Source organism: Cyrtonyx montezumae, unplaced genomic scaffold (assembly GCF_038088225.1).
Source record: "Cyrtonyx montezumae isolate F1298 unplaced genomic scaffold, pur_monq_1.0 scaffold_25, whole genome shotgun sequence".
NCBI lineage: Eukaryota > Metazoa > Chordata > Aves > Galliformes > Odontophoridae > Cyrtonyx > Cyrtonyx montezumae.
In genome coordinates, this window is record NW_027071992.1 from 6,581,054 (window position 1) to 6,600,428 (window position 19,375).

General features: G+C 37.7%; 1 protein-coding gene across 1 annotated transcript in view; it reads right to left on the reverse strand.

Annotated features, from left to right (window-relative positions):
* MAP3K1 (mitogen-activated protein kinase kinase kinase 1) overlaps positions 1–19,375 on the reverse strand; it is a 61,850-nt gene that overhangs the window by 4,221 nt on the left and 38,254 nt on the right. Inside the window, 15 exon segments of the mRNA XM_065739872.1 lie at positions 600–731; positions 1,927–2,089; positions 2,724–2,876; positions 3,851–5,114; positions 5,431–5,620; positions 5,850–5,941; positions 7,354–7,475; positions 7,890–8,180; positions 12,305–12,482; positions 12,596–12,677; positions 13,275–13,396; positions 15,356–15,501; positions 16,023–16,139; positions 16,550–16,750; positions 18,207–18,413. Coding sequence (XP_065595944.1) covers positions 600–731; positions 1,927–2,089; positions 2,724–2,876; positions 3,851–5,114; positions 5,431–5,620; positions 5,850–5,941; positions 7,354–7,475; positions 7,890–8,180; positions 12,305–12,482; positions 12,596–12,677; positions 13,275–13,396; positions 15,356–15,501; positions 16,023–16,139; positions 16,550–16,750; positions 18,207–18,413 — 3,460 coding nt within the window.

Below are 19,375 nucleotides of genomic sequence, written 5' to 3' on the forward strand. Positions count from 1 at the left end.
AGAAAACGAGATAGCAAATGAAAGTTTTCCTAGTTCAAGGAAGAATATTAAAAGGCAAGTGTGTTTACTGTTGTTTCATTGCTACTTCTCTGGAACTATCTCCTGTCTTGTTGACAGCTATAGCAACACTAAAGGCAGAATTTTAATAGATCTGAGATTTCTCAGTAAAGTCCAAGTTGTGTTCTCAGCACCACAACTATGTTTATGTTCCATTAGGATGATGGAAGAAAACCGAAAATGTTTTTATACACTGAAACCTGACTTCTTATGGCTTACTCACAGTCTTTACTATCAATTCACAGAAAACATTTACATTAACTTAACTAACTGAACTCTAGAGCTATATGGCAACTTCATGTTTTATTAGAACAAATCCAGAAAACTGAGTTTTTCTGAATAACTGGCACAAGTAGCCAGTATCCCTAGGAATGCTATGAATGTTCTGACTAATTTCTGTAAAGGTTCTTAAGTGTGATCACACAAACCCAACAGAGTTATGGCTCTTGAGATGGCAACCAAGAGAAACAACAGGTCTCAAGCCAAAAGGGATGCTGTTTTCAAAATACTGTGTTGTGGAAGACATTTTAATTAATTCTTACCTTTGACATCTCTATGAATTATCTGATTCTCATGGAGGTAAGAAAGGCCACGTAACAGTTGTTCTGTGTAATTAATAATAACCGATTCTTTGAAGGCCCCGTATTTACTCAACAAATGAGCAACTGATCCCCCTAAAAGGCAAGTATGAAATTCGTCAACACTTACACTTTGTGACAGGATCATGTAGTACTGCCTCCTAAAACTGGAGTTCTCTAAGTAAAAGAAACATACTCCACTACTTTATTACTTTCTGCCTGAAACTGTACATAGTATTATGATAGCAGTTTTTATACTTTCTAAGGAAAGAATTTTATTCTTAACAATATGTACTAATATGTTAACGTATCAAGTACTGGCATATAGATCCCCAAGGACTTGGATTTTCTGCTGTGCCCTTTGAAGTAATGTAAAATAACTTGGTGCTGAATGATGTAAGGACAGCTCCTGACAACTTATTACCTAAGTAATATTATTTCAGAAAAAAAAATACAACCAGCAGTGCAGAAAATAACACATACTTGGGCTTTTGCCTGTCAGCACTCTGGTATTGCTAAGCAGTTGATGTCAAAGAAAGTAAGTTAAGGTGCAATGCTTTCTTTGATGGGAAATAAGCATATATAAAACATTAAATGTATTCTTGATAACTAGACTGCAACAATACAATTAAACTCAAAAAATAAAGCTCCTTCTCAAAAAAAGGATATAAAAGTTCTTCCCTGCTATATGCAGTAGTGAGAAGAAGATGCTATTGAATTACCACTCAACAGATTTCATATTTGAATGTTTTTTTTTCCTGAAGCATCTTACTTGCAACATAATATTAGAATTTACTCTAAGTTCTCAAATGCCTTTGCATTTTCCTCACACAATTTTCAAGAAAACATCTTGGAAACAACCAAGTGACAGGTATTACAAACTTTCTGGCAAAGTTATTTTTTAATAATCATTTAAAATAAGAAATACACAGAATTGCAACAGTTGAAAACAGAAAGCTGAAGTATTAGTTTATCAAAGTTTAAGTCCTCCTTTAGATGAAGAAATTGAGGAAAATGTATTAACATTTCTCTTAAGGGCTCTCTTCTGCAAATTAGTAATGGAAAATTCCCCATTAAAAAAAAAAAAAAAGATTCCCAGCAAGAACACTGTTTGACAACTTCAGCTGTTTTCTAAGGAAATCTTCCCCTTTTTCATCAGCACAAATCTTGAAATAAGCAATGAAAACATGAATCTGCAAACTAATGCAATCCATGAAATATTTTGCAGTACAAAACTATGAAGTTCCAAGCTAAGACATATTTTCATTTTTTTTCATATGAAGCTTTTTACCTGCCATCCATTCAATAAAGAGGTTATAGTTGCTCTTCTCACAGGTAGCACCCAACATGCGAATAATATTCGGATGGTTTAGATGACTCATCATCCGTATTTCCTCCCTCAGTGCTTCCACTACCTCCTCTTGCTCAGATGATGTGTTCCTGACGTATGTCACCTGTTTTGAAATACAATATTAAAATTTACTTTATGGAATTATGTAATTGCCAGTTCTGCATTTGTGCCCCCTCCTCCTACCCCCTGGTAAAGCAATAAGGATGGATGTCTTTCCAGCCCTGTTCACTTCCCAAACACTGGAAGTGCTCTTTTAAAGAATCTCAAGTCCCTTCAGCTGAGTATTTAATTTCCATTCAAGACAGTCACAGAGAAGAGCAATCTTCTGGAAAACACCAACAGAACCCCTTTGCTTTCCTCCATTTAAACTAGGCCAATAAGTTACCACCCCTGTGGACCTGAGCAATCTGTGCTCTGTTACTAATTCTGTCACAATTTGCAAATTTGATAAAAACAGAAAAGAAATGCACTTGAAGAACTATGAAAAGGTCCACATTAAAAAAAATCCCAACCAATTAAACATATATTTCAAGATGTGTATAAGAAAGTACAGTATTGCTTAAAATGGAAAAAATAAACTGAAAATATGTTAATTCCATGCACAGAGTTTGTATTATGTGTTAGGTGACAAGTAACAGCAAAAGAAACAGGAACCAGTTTATGAGAAGGCTTTTAAAGACATCAATATCCCACAGAAACACCAAAGAAGAATAGATTCAAGAATGTTAAATATTTACCTGTTTTACAGCCATTAATGTCCCCGTTCCCACATCTTGAGCTTGGTAACAGGAAGAGAATGCTCCAAGACCAATTTGCTGACCTTTAAGCCATTCTGCATCTTCTCTGTAATGATGCTTTGCTTTGGTATGTCCAGGCAGGGTTTCTGGTGTCTGCAAGTTAAAATCTAAATCATTTACTTGTTTATCAGCATGCATCTAAAATGTTTATGTTTTTGAAGGCTATTTAAAAACTCAAGTTCATATGCCCCTCCTCTCTCTTACAGTTATTTATATTGCAATATTATGCATATTTTAGATGAACACGTCCTTGCACAAGCCATACGTCCTTACTGTATGTTAAAACAGCTCTTCTTCTGCATTACTAACTGGAAGTGAAAGGCAAGATATAAAAACATGAGTAGGACCAAGACTTTTTTATTCCTTATCTCATCTCTAAAAACCTAACAGAACCAAAATTACACTTCCCACTTAATTTACTCCTGCTTTACCTGTTATGTCATGCAAGCAATCACAAAAAATAACTACTTCTTTCATTCCAGCAACACTGCGAATTCTGCTGCCTTTCCTAGGCATGTAGCCTCACAGCACCTCACTCCCTCAAGTCAATCTACTTGAACATTTTGTGAGTTTTCATACAACATCACTATTCTTATTTTGTGTGCTTTTGTACACATTCAAACAATGAACTTTTTTTCAGATTTTTTGTGGCTTCCCTCTCAAGATGTGCTGATAGGAAGATCTCTTCCTACTCTGCCTTATTCTTTCAGAAGCTAATTTGGTATTGTGTGATGACTTTTAAAATAAATCAACACTAAAGCCAAGTGCAGTTTTATCCCTAAAAACTTCATTCAAAAAAAACCCTTTTTCTGCTTCCCTCACTTCACAGTTTCTTCTTCACTGCTTTAAAGAGAGGAATGTATCTTCTTTCCAAATACCTCCTCCAAACTAGTTAATAACCATGGACTCTGGGGCACTCTCATCTCGCAGACTGTTTGTATTTCAACTTTTAAGAAAGGACACTGAGTCAATCTGTGTTTATGCAACTCTGAAAACACACCAGAAACATCTTAGATTACAGAACTTCAATTTATAAATTTATCCTGAATTCCCATGTGTATACTTACATCCTGCTGAATAATTATGATATCTTCACCATTTTCAACCTGCAGTTGGGGAATTATTGGCAAGGCATCTTGAGATGCTGACATTGCCATAGCAATAGCTAAAGCTTCCTCTTCTTCAGCTTCCATCTTTTCCTTGCATTTCTGGTTATGATTTACATCATCTTTGTAAGTATCATCATTTTCTGCCCTCTCAGGAGAAAGAACTGCAACTTCAGACTTGAATGTAACTGTGCCATCGCTTGCTGGCATGGAAGCCTCAAGTAGGTCTTCAATACTGGAGTTGAGCTCTGTGTTTACATCCAACCTACATTTCTCATCTACTGGCGTGAACACCGTCTCTTCACTTGGTATAACTGCACTACTGTTGCCATCACACTGTGAAGCATCATTCAGGTCAAGTGTCATACTGTTCTTTGAAGTTTCTCCCTGCTTGCTCATGTCGTTTGGAGTGGGTCGTGATGGCTTTGGCCTGTGGATGTGACTAGATGGCAATGGCCTGGCTTGGGTAAAAACTGGAGAAAGCTTGTCTGTTTCTTTATTTTCAGAGCTTCTCTGAAACTGGAGGGAAAGCTTCCGCTGTGTTTGAGGAGAAGGTGAGGGGATTTTGCAGGGAATGAATCCCTGAGGTCTGAGTTTAGAGACATCTGTTACAGTGCCAGCTGGTACAGATGGGTTTGAAGGAGAGAGAAGTGTCGGGAATAGTGACTGGGAATGACTGGATGAGGGAGAAGAGTTCAAACACTGACTGTAGGGTTTTCCTTTTGTTTGAACAGCTGGCTTTGGTTGCTCAGTGGTTACTGATGAAACAGGAAGTCCCACAGCAAGGCCAGCCAGTGTCTCAGAAATGTCCTCTGGACTGGCACTCAGTTTTTTGTCACTTAAACTTTTCCCACTTTTCCCTGATAGCTGGACAGTGTTGTTAGGAGTGTTATTTTCTGTAGCTTCTGGAGAGTTATCTGGTACAGGTAGCTGCAGAAAGTCTTCATGTCGACACTCTCCAGACTGTATTTCTTCCATGCCTAGCTGGATGGCTTCTGCAACTTCCATTTCATCTGCTATTGCCATCAGACGTCGCCGCATCCTTGTGTAATGAGTTGAGCTTGTTACACTCAACATTTCTAACAGCTTTACAAAAACATGAGGCACTCTTGCCACCATTCTTGCTGAACTCAAAAATACTCTCCGTGATAGTTTACCAACCATTGAGTGGGAATTGTCAATTGACAGCAAGGCAAAATTTAAGAGGGACAGAAGTTTCTTATACCTGTAATTAAAAACAAATACATTAAAAAAATGTTTTATGAAGTGATATGCTCTGATTAGCCTGCGCTTAGAAAGCCATTTCAAGATCATTTAGCTGTCAGTTCTGCAGTAGCAAAAAGACTTACTGCTTGCATTGCTGCTTCAGAATTGTTTGACAGGTCAGAAACTGAAAATGGCAACAAGTTACTCTAAGGTAGGTGCACTTTGCACATAAGTATTTATTTACAGGAAAGGATCATCCCATAATTTTTCTTTAGGAGATCACCACCAACAAAATCAGCTACAGAGAGTATTAATTAAACAGTGTAAGCAAGTACCTGCCTACTATGGTATCAGCCTGTAAAACATCTCCACAGACGATGTGAGGATAAAATTCACCAGGAAATTCCAACAGAAGTCTGTCTATAAGACAAAGTCTCCCCAGTAGCGCTTGCCAGTTGCTAGATTCAATTTCAGTTGCAAGAATACAATTTAAGACATAATCAACACCACCAATACCAATGGAGCCTATAAAAAAAAGTTGATAAATATAAGGATTAGATATAGTTTAAATTCCATAAGAATCAGAACAGTTTTACATGTAATTATATCTGTGCCCAAAATAACCCCAACCTCTGAAGAACAACACTACTCTATTTGCCATGCTGTTTTTTGATAAATTCTGTACTTAATTTAAAAAGAATCAGTGTATTTGCTTGTAATGATAATCCATTTATATATAAAGAACTACTGTTACCAGATTTAAGTATCTCTCTCCCAACTGCCAACTCTCCAGCTTGGCCTTTACACATCTCCAATAGCGTTGAGACTGAAAGTTGACTTGTTCGACTACAAGAAATTCAAACCAGAATTAACTCCTTTAGCTCATGGTTTTAAGAAAAAACTTTTTAACATTTCAATAATCCAAATAAAATTCTCAGCTAATGATATCAACTTCACATTATTCCAATCCATTTGTACAAGGGCTGTTCCAAAAGTAATGCCTCCTATTTCATTATGTTGTCCCATTATGTCAGAGGTGGTATGGCAGTAGAGGTTGAACCTTCCCACCAATATCCTGTTACATTTTGTTGCTGTGTGACAGATGGCAGCAGAGGGACACTCTGACTAAATGGTGTCTGACATGGAAATGCATATGAAGGAAAGGTGTCACTGAATACTTCCACGCGGAAAAAAACAACACACTAACATGCACTGATGTTTACTGAACGTTGATGGAGATCAGTGGATGAAAGCATAGTGGGGTGGTGGGTGGTGTGTGTCAGTGGTGGAAACAGTGGGTCACCTCTGCTGGTGCAGATTTTTACAAAGAGACCCTGCAGGCATTTGTTCATCACTGGCAAAAATGCACAGTTTATGGTAGTAACTACACTGAAAAATTGTGTTTTGTTGCTAAGAATTTGCTCTGTGAAATAGTGCTATTATGCTCTTTGTATCTGTTGTAGTTTCCATGGAAATAAATAGGAGGCATTAGTTTTGGAGTGACCTACATATAACTCGGTGCCTGTAAGCTACCAACAGTTGTGATATTTTTACAGAAACATTCCCAGAAACTTCATATATATCACTAACAAGTAAATAAAACAAACAGGAAGCAGCGTTCCTGTTTCTCAGTACATTCCCATTTCCCAAGTTCTTAGAAACTTTAGGCAATAATCTCTTACAGAAGAAATCACTCAGCTGCACATTAGGACCTTCCCCTGTTGTAAGCACAGGCAAAATTCAGAAATCTAGCAACAAATGGAACAGTTTAATTTATCTTCTTACATTTTACATGTTTGCTTCCTAGACTAGAATGCTGGTGGGGAAAGTGACCATCTCTAGTGGGTTTTAGAAGAAATGCTGCTTATGATGAGTTAATACGAAAGATGTAATGATCATGGTGATTATGTTCTCCAACTAATTCATCTACAGCTGAAAAAATGGATGGTCTGGCAGAGCAGATAGTGTAGTTCGAGACAGGAAGACAAAGCCTGGTTCAGGACTTCACCCGATGTACCTTCCTTAATGTTAGGGGAATTTTTACGAAAACAAAGCATCATTTAAGATCTCTAAATGTTGGACAAATATAATCAGATGTGCTCAAAACCTATATCCATCAAGACTGAAGTTGGTTGTAGCAACTAAACTAACAAAACATCCACATATTTTACTTCACCCACACAGAACGGCAACAGATGAAGATTTAAGACATTTCAGTAACAATCCAAAATAAATCTGAAGTTAATGAGACACCATACCTGTTGGCATCTGCACATTTAACTAATATTGTCTCTACAACTGGCTTCAGAAGTCGCTGTAGTTTAGTCCTTTCTGCCAAACTATGACAAGGAGTATAGACCAGCATGGCTCTTAAGGTTTTCTATGAGACAGGAGAAAAATCAGTAAATGTGAGATTAGATTAACCATAAAATTTTTTAATTAATGTGAATAATTTTACATTAATTGCATTAAAAATATTATTGAAGTGTTATAAGGATCAACAGCTAAATAGGTATCCACTGTTGAAGTCAGTAATATATTTTTTTGAGTGGAAAGGACGCAGTCATAAAATTATGGCTACTAATAATCATTTCCCTGTATTTGGCCAGTGGAGACATGCTAATTCACTCTTGCTGAGGACTATCTGTTCTGCTTTCAGATGATAGTTAACAGACGTGAGTATTACTCTTTAGTAATGCTTAACAGAAACTAGGATTGCTGACTTCATACATCTCCTTCTCCTATCCCTTCAAAAATGAAGTAACTAGAATACAATGAGTAAACAACTACTTACTAAAGCAGCAACATACACTTTGTAGACAGGGTCAGCACAGACCATGGATAGCACACTGCAGCAAGATTCCACCACAACATCTCCTGAGACGCTGGCCTGAGATGAACCACTTGCTATTCCCAGAGCTCCAGCACTTGTGTTGTTTCCACTGCTATTTCCAGAATTTCCAGTGCTTTCACCATTAGCCAGTAATAGAGCACCACTAACATCATGGGAAAGACGTCTAAGTGCCATCTCTCGTATATTCCAGTTTCGAGAAAACAAGCAGCCAACTAACTCCATTCCAAATACCTGCCAAATAGAAAGTAACCGTACATGAGTCATGTCAAATAACATCACAACTGGTGAAAAATCACCTGAAGACATCTGTCAGCCAGAAGTTATATGCCAGAGGTCATACCATCTTAAAAAAAATCTATGATATAAATTAACTGTCATAAATAACAAGTATTCAGTTCTCCAAAAATTCTGCCAGAACAAGTGGGGGTGGATGACGGTACAGCTAGCTTCATTCTGAACTGCCACAAGTCCATGGGACCAGATGGGATCCACCCAAGGGTGCTGAGGGAGCTGGCAGAGATGACTGCCAAGCCACTTTCTGCCATCTATCAGAATTCCTGGTTATCTGGAGAGGTCCCACAAGATTGGAGGCTTGCCGATGTGACTCCCATCTACAAGAAAGGCCGTAAGGAAGACCCGGGGAACTACAGGCCTGTCAGCCTTACCTCGGTATCAGGGAAAGTTATGGAGCAGATGATCTTGAGGGAGATCACACGACACGTGCATGGCAACCAGGGGATCAGACCCAGCCAGCACGGGTTCACAAAGGGCAGGTCGTGCTTGTCCAACCTCATCTCCTTCTATGACTGGGTGACCAGACAGGTAGATGAGGGAAAGGCTGTTGATGTAGTCTACCTGGACTTCAGAAAGGCCTTCGACACGGTCTCCCACAGTATTCTCCTGGGGAAACTGGCAGCCCGTGGTGTGGACAGGTTCACTCTTCTCTGGGTGGAGAACTGGCTGGAGGGCCGTGCCCAGAGGGTAGTGGTTAATGGAGTTAAGTCCAGCTGGCGTCCTGTTACGAGTGGTGTCCCCCAAGGGTAGGTATTGGGGCCCATCTTGTTTAATATCTTTACTGATGACCTAGATGAGGGGATTGAGTGTACCCTCAGTATGTTTGCAGATGACACCAAGTTGGGAGGATGTGTCAATCTGCCTGAGGAGGAGGGCAGAGAGTTGGGAGGCCCTTCGGAGGGATCTGGATAGGCTGAATAGCTGGGTTGAGCTCAATGGGATGAGGTTCAATAAGGCCAAGTGCCAGGTCCTGCACTTTGGCCATAATAACCCCATGCAATGCTATAGGCTTGGGGCAGAATGGCTCAAAGAATGTAGAGAGGAAAAGGACCTGGGGGTGCTGGTTGATGCTCGGCTTAACATGAGCCGGCAGTGTGCCCAGGTGGCCAAGAAGGCCAACGGCATCCTGGCCTGTATTAGAAATAGTGTAGCAAGCAGGAGCAGGGAGGTGATCATCCCCCTGTACTCAGCTCTGGTACGGCCGCACCTCGAGTACTGTGTTCAGTTTTGGGCCCCTCACTACAAGAAGGACATTGAGGCCCTGGAGCGTGTTCAGAGAAGGGCAACAAAACTGGTGAGGGGTCTGGAGCACAAGTCTTATGAGGAGCGGCTGAGGGAGCTGGGATTGTTTAGTCTGGAGAAGAGGAGGCTCAGAGGAGACCTTATTGCACTCTACCACTTCCTGAAGGAGGGTTGTGGTGAGGAGGGGGTGGGCCTCTTCTCCCTGATAAATAATGACAGGACGAGAGGGAATGGCCACAAGTTGCACCGGGGAAGATTTAGATTAGACCTGAGGAAACATTTTTTCTCTGAGAGAGTGGTCAGGCACTGGAATGGCCTGCCTAGGGAGGTGGTTGAGGCACCATCCCTAGCGCTGTTCAAGAAGCGTTTAGATGAGGTGCTAAGGGATTTGATTTAGTAGTTGGGTAGGGATAGTGATAGGAGGATGGTTGGACTAGATGATCTTGTAGGTCCTTTCCAACCTAATGAACCTATGAACCCATTCAGTCTACTTCAATTACTCAGTAATGCAGTCTGGTTGTACACAGTGATGTAAACAAACCTGAAAACCAGGGTCCAGCTATTTTTGACAAAAGATACAGCAGAAATATAGGCAAGAATTAACCCTGTTCTTCTTTTCAGCAGTTCTTTCCCTACTCAGTTGAATCCAACTCCAGCCTAAAGAGTATTTAGGCTATTTGTCTCTTGCAACCCAAATTAGGTAACAATAAGTGCCAACTCTGTATTTATGTGACACTTGCACAATAACGCCAAAATTAAGAATATGAATTCTGTTACAAGAACCTTCAATAGGAGGCCCAAAATGAAGTTTGAAACAAAAAAAAAAAAAAAAAGAAAAAAATACTGGTAAAGCTGTTTTTCTTATGCAAATTAAGCATTTTTCCCCCCAATAATAATTAACTGTAAAGCTGACAAGATTGAGAATAATTTTTAGTATTGTTATGGATACTCTAGGATTGTGCCAAGATTAGACAGACATACATCACAATACTATCATGGATATATCTCAGTTTGCAAACATGCAGTTCAATAACAGCAAGTGCAAGATCCTGCACCTAGATGAGGGCAATCACAAACATGAATCTACGCTGGGTAACAAGCAAATAGAAAGAAGCCCTGAGGAGGACTTGGGGGTGTCAGTGGATAAAAACTCAGCATGTGTCAGCAATGTCTGGGTTTATAGCCCAGAAAGCCAAACATATCCTGGGCTGTATCAAATGAATCATGACCAGCAGGTTGATGGAGGTGACTGTCCCTCTTTACTTTGCTCTCACAAGACTCCACACTGAATACTACATTCAACTCCAGGATCCCCAGCACATGAAGAACATGGACTTGTTGGAAGGGGTCCAAGGAGGGCCAGAAGGATGATCAAAGGGCTAGAGAACCTCTTCCATGAAGGCAGGCTGAGAGAGCTGGGGTTGTTCAGCCTGGAGAAAACTACAGGGAGATCAGTAACCTAAGGGTGGCCTACAGGAAAGAGGCAGAAGGAGTCTTTATCAGGAAGTGTAAGAACAGGACAAGGGGTAATAACTAACCAAAAAAAGAAAAAGTAAATTTAGAGTTGTCATGGTTTTATGATTTTTGGTACTGGTATTCCACATCATAACATCATGTAGTGCATTTAGAGTTAAAGAGTTAATGCTCCAGCTCCGTGGATCATCGATAGTTCCAGGTATACCTGTCTCAGAAGAGAAGAAGGACTGCATTACCCAGAGGACTTTGCGATGCTTTGCGTTCTTAAGTGTTTACGCTCAGATGGAAAGATAAAAACTGTCTGCGGTCACGGGACACTCTCTTTCCTTTGGGATGGACTCAGCAGTGGGTGCTCGCTGCCGTCTGCCTTCAGCGTTAGTGTAAGGCCTTCAGTTTATCAGACACTCTCTCTTGCTCATTTTATTTGATTTATTAGCTTTAATTCCAATTATATTGTATTATATTGTGATATTTTGCTTTCCGATATCTTATTTAGTAAATTAGCTTTCCTCCTCAGATCGTTGATGCTGTTTTGTTCCTAGGCCCGTCTCCCTTTTCCCTTTTCCCTTTCCCCCTTCCCCTTTCCTGGGGTGTGGGTCCGTGGGTCCCCCGCACCAATCATCACGGAACTGGGCCGAACCTGCCCGTAAACCGTTGTCAATTTAGAAAGATATAGAAAGAAATTCTTCACAAAGGCTAGTGAGGCACTGGAACAAAGTGCCCAGATAAGCTGTGGATGCCTCCATCCCTGAAGGTATTAAAGGCTGGGTTGGAAGGGGCCCTTAGGCAGCCCAATATGATGGGAGCAACTCTGTCCACAGCAGGGGTGTTGGAATGATATCATGGTCATTAAGGTCCCTTTCAACCCAAATTTTTCAATGATTTTTATAAGATAGAAGGGTGGTCAAATAATGTTTCGCTAGACTACGTCAAGAAGCTTAAGATATACAGGCAATCAGTCCTCTTCAGTCTTTTTTTTTTTTTTTAATTCAGGCAAGTAATTTAATCACAAAATAGCCCAGTTTGGTGGTTAACCTAGAATTAATAAAATACCTACACAGGCTACTCAAGATCAGCTGCTTCCAAATCCAAACATGATACCTCTTATTCCAAGCTTTTTCAGAAGAAAGCCCCTCCAGTGAATAACGTAGAAGGAATAAATGTTTTGGAAGCATACTTCTTTGCTGGCCATTAAGTGCACAATGAACATAGCTTCTTCTGAAGAAAATGCAAGTAATTCTGCATTTATGATGTGCAAATACAATATTCACTAAGAGCAAATTTTGCAAAATGATTCAGAATCAGTTTTTACATTTGAAGCTTCTTTTTCATTGTAAAATTACCTGAATCCACGGCTCAGCTAAATCTTTATAGGCAGAAGGAATCTGCTGGACCCCATAATGAGTAAGGTTAAAATTGCTATCTTGGGTTCTCCTCTGTGATCCGACTGTAGATTGCTGTTGAGTTTGTTGTTGAACCACATGTAGAACAGAAGAATCCACAGGGCTTGGCAATTCATGACTACAGATTAACAGCAAAGAACAAAGATTAACAAATGAAATGCTGACCACGGTAAATACTTCAGCACATTTAAGAATGTATCTAGAGATCCAGAAACAGACTGGACAGCCTACCTGTAGAAATCATGAGATCTCCATTTAGATCTACAAAGAGGACATATAAGTGGCTCTCTGTTTCTTCTGCATTCTTCTGCCCCTGGATAAAAGCAACAGGATAACATGTCTTCCAGTTTCCAGCATACAGAACCACATGGCAGCATTATCATATCTAAGTTTTACTGTAAAAATTTCCAGTTCCTAACTGAAACTTCTAAACTAAACCACAAGAAGAATTCTGACAAATGTGCATTTCAACATTTCTGCAGACAGAAATGCTTCTCTTTGGCACTATCATTAATACTGAAATACGTGTCTTTTTATGCCTCTAACAGAAGCAATATCATTTTTATGTACAAAAATACAGGAGACTGAACTTTATTTGCTGAAGCAAACTATCTATAAACTTCATTTAATGTACCTCATACAAGTACTCCTAATTAGATTAGAGTACAAGTACTCTAACTAGGTTAGAGTGGACAACTTCCATGCATTCTAATGGCAAGTCACAGAGGAGTAAAACACTGCTCCTAATCTTATTCTGTTAGGACAGTCTTTTCATTCAGGTAAAAAAACGGTTCTAAGAAGCTTGATTCATGAATAACTGGCAACAATATGCCTATCAGTGGTATCTGAATGGTATATTTTTGCATATTTAGCGTCACCAGAATTTAGTGAGACAAAGATGACAACATACATATTGACATGCAGTGGTGGTGTAATTTGTTCCTGCAGCCATCTTCACACACAGTCAGGCTCTCTTCATCCAGCATGCCTAACAAACAAATGGGGCACATCTGCTCTTCTTCATCTTTCATACTATTAAAAAAATACATTTGTGATTTTAAAATAGCATATCAGAATGCAGAACAGGTTTTAGCAGTTAGAAATATTAATTTGAAGTCACTTCTAAACGAATAGATGCTATTTGGAACAATTTTTCTAAACCTCTGTCTCAGTAAGCAACAAGATTTTTGAATGTGCAAAGACAACAGTTAGTTGAAAAGTCACAAAATGTATGACATCTTTTCAAACTAGGTCACATACTGAGAGACAAAAAGGTCTAGCACTTACATTTTTATGTCTTCTAAGGCTTCTTTAAAAAAAATAAATTTTGCTTTTTCAATTATTATTCAGTTTTGAAAAATTAAGAAAGTTCTAGATTCTGAAAGTTATGTACATTTTTCTCCCATCATAACTCCTTTCAGAGGACCGAGCTGTAAGATTGTATTTACAGATTTCTGCACTGGGCTAAAGACTATTTGATGAACATATGCAGAAGACAATAAAGCCATTTGAGTCTTCTGACACTGACAGAAACTGATGTAGTCTGTTTGCATAAGTACCAACATAGCAACGTATCTCATGTAGATTAATAAAATAAAAAAATCTCCTATCCACATGTTAATTCCATTTTATCTATCCCCACTTTTAAGCTAATGTAACCAGAGATTTCTGCAAAACATACAAAAAACAAACATTAGAACTGGAATGAATCTGATGCTCAGTGTTCTGCAGTACTTCTATAGCACAGACTCAGACAAAATGACAACTGTCCCATTGCACCAGTAGTGCTAGGAACTACCTGATGGCTATAAGTTATACTGATAATCAGATGAAATCTGGAAAGATGTTTTATCTTGCCAATAATGAGAATTAGTGAAGTACACAATCCAATAAAGCCATCCTGATGAAAGAAGTAATATATCTTGCCAGAAAAGGTACAGAATTAAAGGAACTGAAAAGATAAATGGTGCCAGAGTACTTTCTGTATTTAATTGATTTGTTTACAATATTTATTTGTAATGACTCAATTTAGAAAAACAGATACTGGGAAGCTAATGTCACAGCCTATACATCAGAATTATAAACCTGTCTGAATCTATTCATTTAACCATACAAGTGCTATCACTAACATATCAATGTAGTCCTTATATTAGGTTTCACTTTACACATAAGAAAGCCTCTGTTCTGACTGACATCTATAGTTTGGCGCCTCTAGAGGACATCCAGTTCACTCAGACCCTAATTCTAATCACGAATTACTTGTTTAAGAGACAAGATTTCTGCAAAATCAAGAAAAGGACAAGCAAGACCAACCTAATAGCATAGGCTGAAAAAAAGAACAAAAAAACCCCTATCACTTAAAACCGAAATATAGACATTTTAACATAGCATTAAATATAAAAATCATACTAGTTTAATAACTCCCTTCAATATAATTTAATCATTCATTTTTCTTGAGGAGTTTTAACAAAATTTATTTAAATCTGTAAGCATATGTTTACATACATATTTTAGTATGTTTACATGCACACAGTGTGTTTACCCAGAAAATTTTCAGTGTATTCTCATGCACAAGTATATGTCCTAAGTAGTATCTATTTGTTAGGAAAAGATTTATTCATTTTTGCAAACATTTCTTCGTTTTTCAACATTTGCAAACTGCTGTATGTGAACAAATGAAAGTGTATGAATATACACAGTCTCACATATAAACACATCACTAAAATTTGATTCCCAAACAAAAAGAGTAAAAAATAGCTTTTCTCAACTCAACAACTTTCAAACAGAAAGGTATAAAGAAAATATTCCCATCTGGTATCACCATGACTAATATATGCTTAAGTTCACAAATGTAAGGATTTAACATGGCCTGAAATGCAAGCAGCTCTGAACAACAACAAAAAAAATGAAGGTGATTCTAAACCTCCAAAATTAGAAAAAGAACTACAGAATTAAACTTTTAATAGAACTTTTGTTTAGATAAATACTAACCTGTTTTCTGAACTAGATGTAGAAGTACTAGATGATAATGTATGAGAATTTGACATGCGTGAGACAAACTTCTGGATGGTGTTACGAGATGGAGCTTTGATCCTTGAGCTACGCCTACTGTGATATTTCTGGAACAAACTCTCAACCTAACATCAGAAAAAGATAGCAAATCGTATTTATGCTATGAATAGCTTGTATTTAAAGGCAACATTATGGAAGGTTAATTACAGCTAAAAAAGATCTACTGGCTTTCATAATTATGCATTAACAGCAGAAGTAGCAGGAAGTTAATATGCCTTATTATTATATAGTTCACAAGATACCCTGTTTACAGCAAAAAGCCATTTACTTATTAAAAGTAACCAAAATCTTTAAGGATACACACATCCGCGAATATCCCTGTTCTGTTTACCTCCCAACTAATCAAAGATATAAGACTAGAAAAATCTGAGATTTGAATAATTCAGCATACTACAGTTATCTATCTTTTTAATGACACCTTTATTTGGTGTTCTTTTTAATACCCACACTTAAGACCAAATTAAGAACAATTAAAAACACAGTCCTGTTGATTAGAATGGTTTTCATTATTTTTAAGATAGTGCCCTAGACTTCTACATGGAACAATATTTTAGATCTGCCATTAGATCTTCATGACATTCATTACCTCAAAGTTTTTCAGTGTCTTTCTCCACAGCATTGGATCTGAGGGCTCAAGCTGGAAGACTCGCAGCATAACGAAGAGCAGATGAATACAAAACGTTCCACGGCCACAGCTACATGTCTGCAAACAAAAGCACATGCTAAGAATTCACTGACTTTTAATTTTAAAAAGACTTTTAAAAAGCTCTTAATTTCTTGTTCCCTCAAAAGGAAGCGGCAACATTTTAGCCAAAAATGCTGAATGCGACATTTAAGAAGCCACCGGCCCTATATATTTCTTACTCTTAAATTAGTGAAGACTTTTTAACTAGTCCTATTCTTAAGGAGACTGGAACAAAAATAGAACGTGACACAGATCTGACAAAAACAAAAGCTGATCACTATGCTATATAAGCACAGATTACAACATTCAGACATTATTTTATGATTAGCATGGATTGGTGACTAATCTATCTTGCTTTTGTAGAGTTTTCCATTTTCCAATAAAACTATAAATTAGTAAAAGCTACAGACAGCAAAGATGTTCTTTACCTGAGGTCCAATAAACACTCTGTATTTATTATCAGGGCTATCTCCTCCAATTAAGAAAGAGTTGGGTCCTATCTGCTGCAGCAGGTACAGCCTGGCTCGCATAACTTTATTAACACGACGATTTGTTTCCTCAGGGCTGTATGGAGAGAAGCCATCTGGAGATGGGGCTCTTCGAGGTGGTGTTATTCGTCCACTCTGAAACTACACAAGTAATCACATTCATGACAATAGAAAGTTTAGCTATTTCTTCAGAATGAGGAGTCCCTCTAGACTCGAGAAACTATAACCTGATTGGACTACAGGAATTTAAAAGAGTAATCTTCAAAATCAGAACTAGAAGGAAAAATTAAAATTTTATAACATAAGTTTTGTCTGGCATTATGTCAGAACAGGAATCTTAAGATGCTTCAACATATATGTCTTCACTGACAGCCTTACCTTACTACTACTAAATTGGCAGGTATAATTCAACCAGATCTTACGTTTGTGACTCAATACAAAAAATCACTAGGTAAGTTTATAATGCTAACATATTTAATAGATGATGAAATCCTATGACTACAGTGTACAAAACAAATAGTCAATGAAGAGTTGACTAAGAAATTTCAAAGAAAAGGAATAGAGCTCCCTGTCCTTTACACCATTAGTGCAGCTATTGGCTCAAAAGATTAATTTTGATAAAGAAAAACAAAAATCAATGGTCAAAATTTTTTACTTAGAAGTATTTTCATTTAAATTCTTCATGTTTCTAACATTATGAAACACTTTCATGATTCTATCTAATTTATAAAGTTCTACTTTGATATAGAACCAATTTGAATTATGTTACAATGCAGATGCATATGCAATACAATGCATAATTGACCTAATGTCCATTATGTAAGCAAAAAATGCCATCAAGTTTTTTCATGTGAAAGGTTGTGATCTTCATCTCTAGGCTTTAGCAGTACACATTTTAGATATTTGAGAAACTTTGTTTAGAGCAATGGGACAGCGGAAGCTATTATTCCTCCTCTAATTGCACAAGACAGGAAGTTTGCCTGTGGACAAACACGCTAGCAATATCTGTTAAATATTACTCCTAAAAATTTTATACTCTCAAGCTTCTCCAATAAAGTGAGTTTTAATTCTTAAAACATTCAATTCCATATTTTCTTGAACATAACAGTACAGATTTTATTCTGTAAGAATGAACATACCTAAAACTGCCCCAACTTCTATTTAAACATCAGTTTAAAACAAGTAGCATACTGGTAACTCTTTTCTACAGAATTCTTACTCTAATCAACAATTCTACCCTCGAAGGAACATTCGTGTCTGGAAATGAGGTGTCTCATGGCACCTCCCAGTTCAAATCAAGCTAAGAGAACATGTATATGTGTACTTCCTTATTTATTTCCTACAGAAAAATTCCTGAGATGATGACAGAATTAAAAAGAAGGAACACACACCAAAGACCAGTGAACAAAACTTCACACACAAAAGAAACACTACATGTAATGCTCTGCATATCCCTCTCACAAGTGATTCCCTGTCATAACCCCATACATCAGCATGCTGTCCTAATCATTGAAGATGAGGTACTAATTGCCTCTTTTTATGCAAAAGATTGCAGAACATACTCAATTCACTCATTACATCACAGCTAGCAACTTACTGGTACTGGAGATACCCTTTTTCTTCTAACACCTGGTGATTCAGATTTAACAGTCCGAGAGGATGATGATGAAGAACTGCTAGGAGAAGGACTACGCCTTCCTTTCTGCGTAGGTGAAGAAACAGTGCTTTGTCCTTCAGATTGAGGTTCTAGAGATAGCTTGTTCATTTCAGATCCATCTCCCTTCACAGGGATTGGTTTCACCACCTTGTAGGAATTAAACCGTGTTAGAATTATTTAATTATATTAAAGTAATACAAATGTATCAAAACTTATTTTCTAGCTATAGACTATAATTAGTTTGTGGTCTCATGCTGCCTGGGACAGTAAAGGCTATACATTTATACCTCTGATCTGAGCACTGCCAATTTACTTTAAAATGTTGTCATTTGGAATGTGTATAACTTGCAAATTAGAAATATACTTAGAAACCTTTGTTGTTGCAGTTTCTAAGTATACTGCTGTTGGATCATAAAAGTAAACAGCACAGAAGAGAAGTATTAAAAATGCAAACTTCTTTTTTCCTATACATTACCATAATGCTTTTTCCTTCCTGGATGCTCAGAAGGAAAGTTCATGGGCATATGGACTAATAACTATTACCCACAGCAACAACAACTTCAAAAAAAACTAATTATTAAAGCAGTAGTAACAGAATCTAGAGCTAGAAAGTTATACTAAAAAACCAGAAACCTCAAAGGAAGCAGGTTAAATAGGGAATTTATTTCAAACAATACAGTGACCACGATGCAATGAAAAAAATCAAATTAAAAACATATTTTCTATTAGAGGTTTTGAAGTATTGGGGTTTTTTTTGGTAAGTTAATTATTTTTAATACTCTTATTACATAAAGTTACCAATACAGTAGACTTGTGTAATGACTAAGATGGTCTTTAATTAAGCATTCCCATCAAGTCACAGTAGGAGTCACATTAATGCAACTATACTAATATCCAACTAATTACTATTAGTTACCCAGCATTAGTTTTAGAATTGCCACTGTGTTTAATAAGTACGAGGTTTCATCTTCCTTCAATCTCTTAAATTCAAAAATTACGTGAAAGAGGACCTGAGTGAACAGCACGGAGCTGTGCCAGGGAAGGATTGGGGTGGGATTTGGAAAAGGTTCTGCACCAGCAGGTGGTCAGGCCCTGAGACAGGCTGCCCA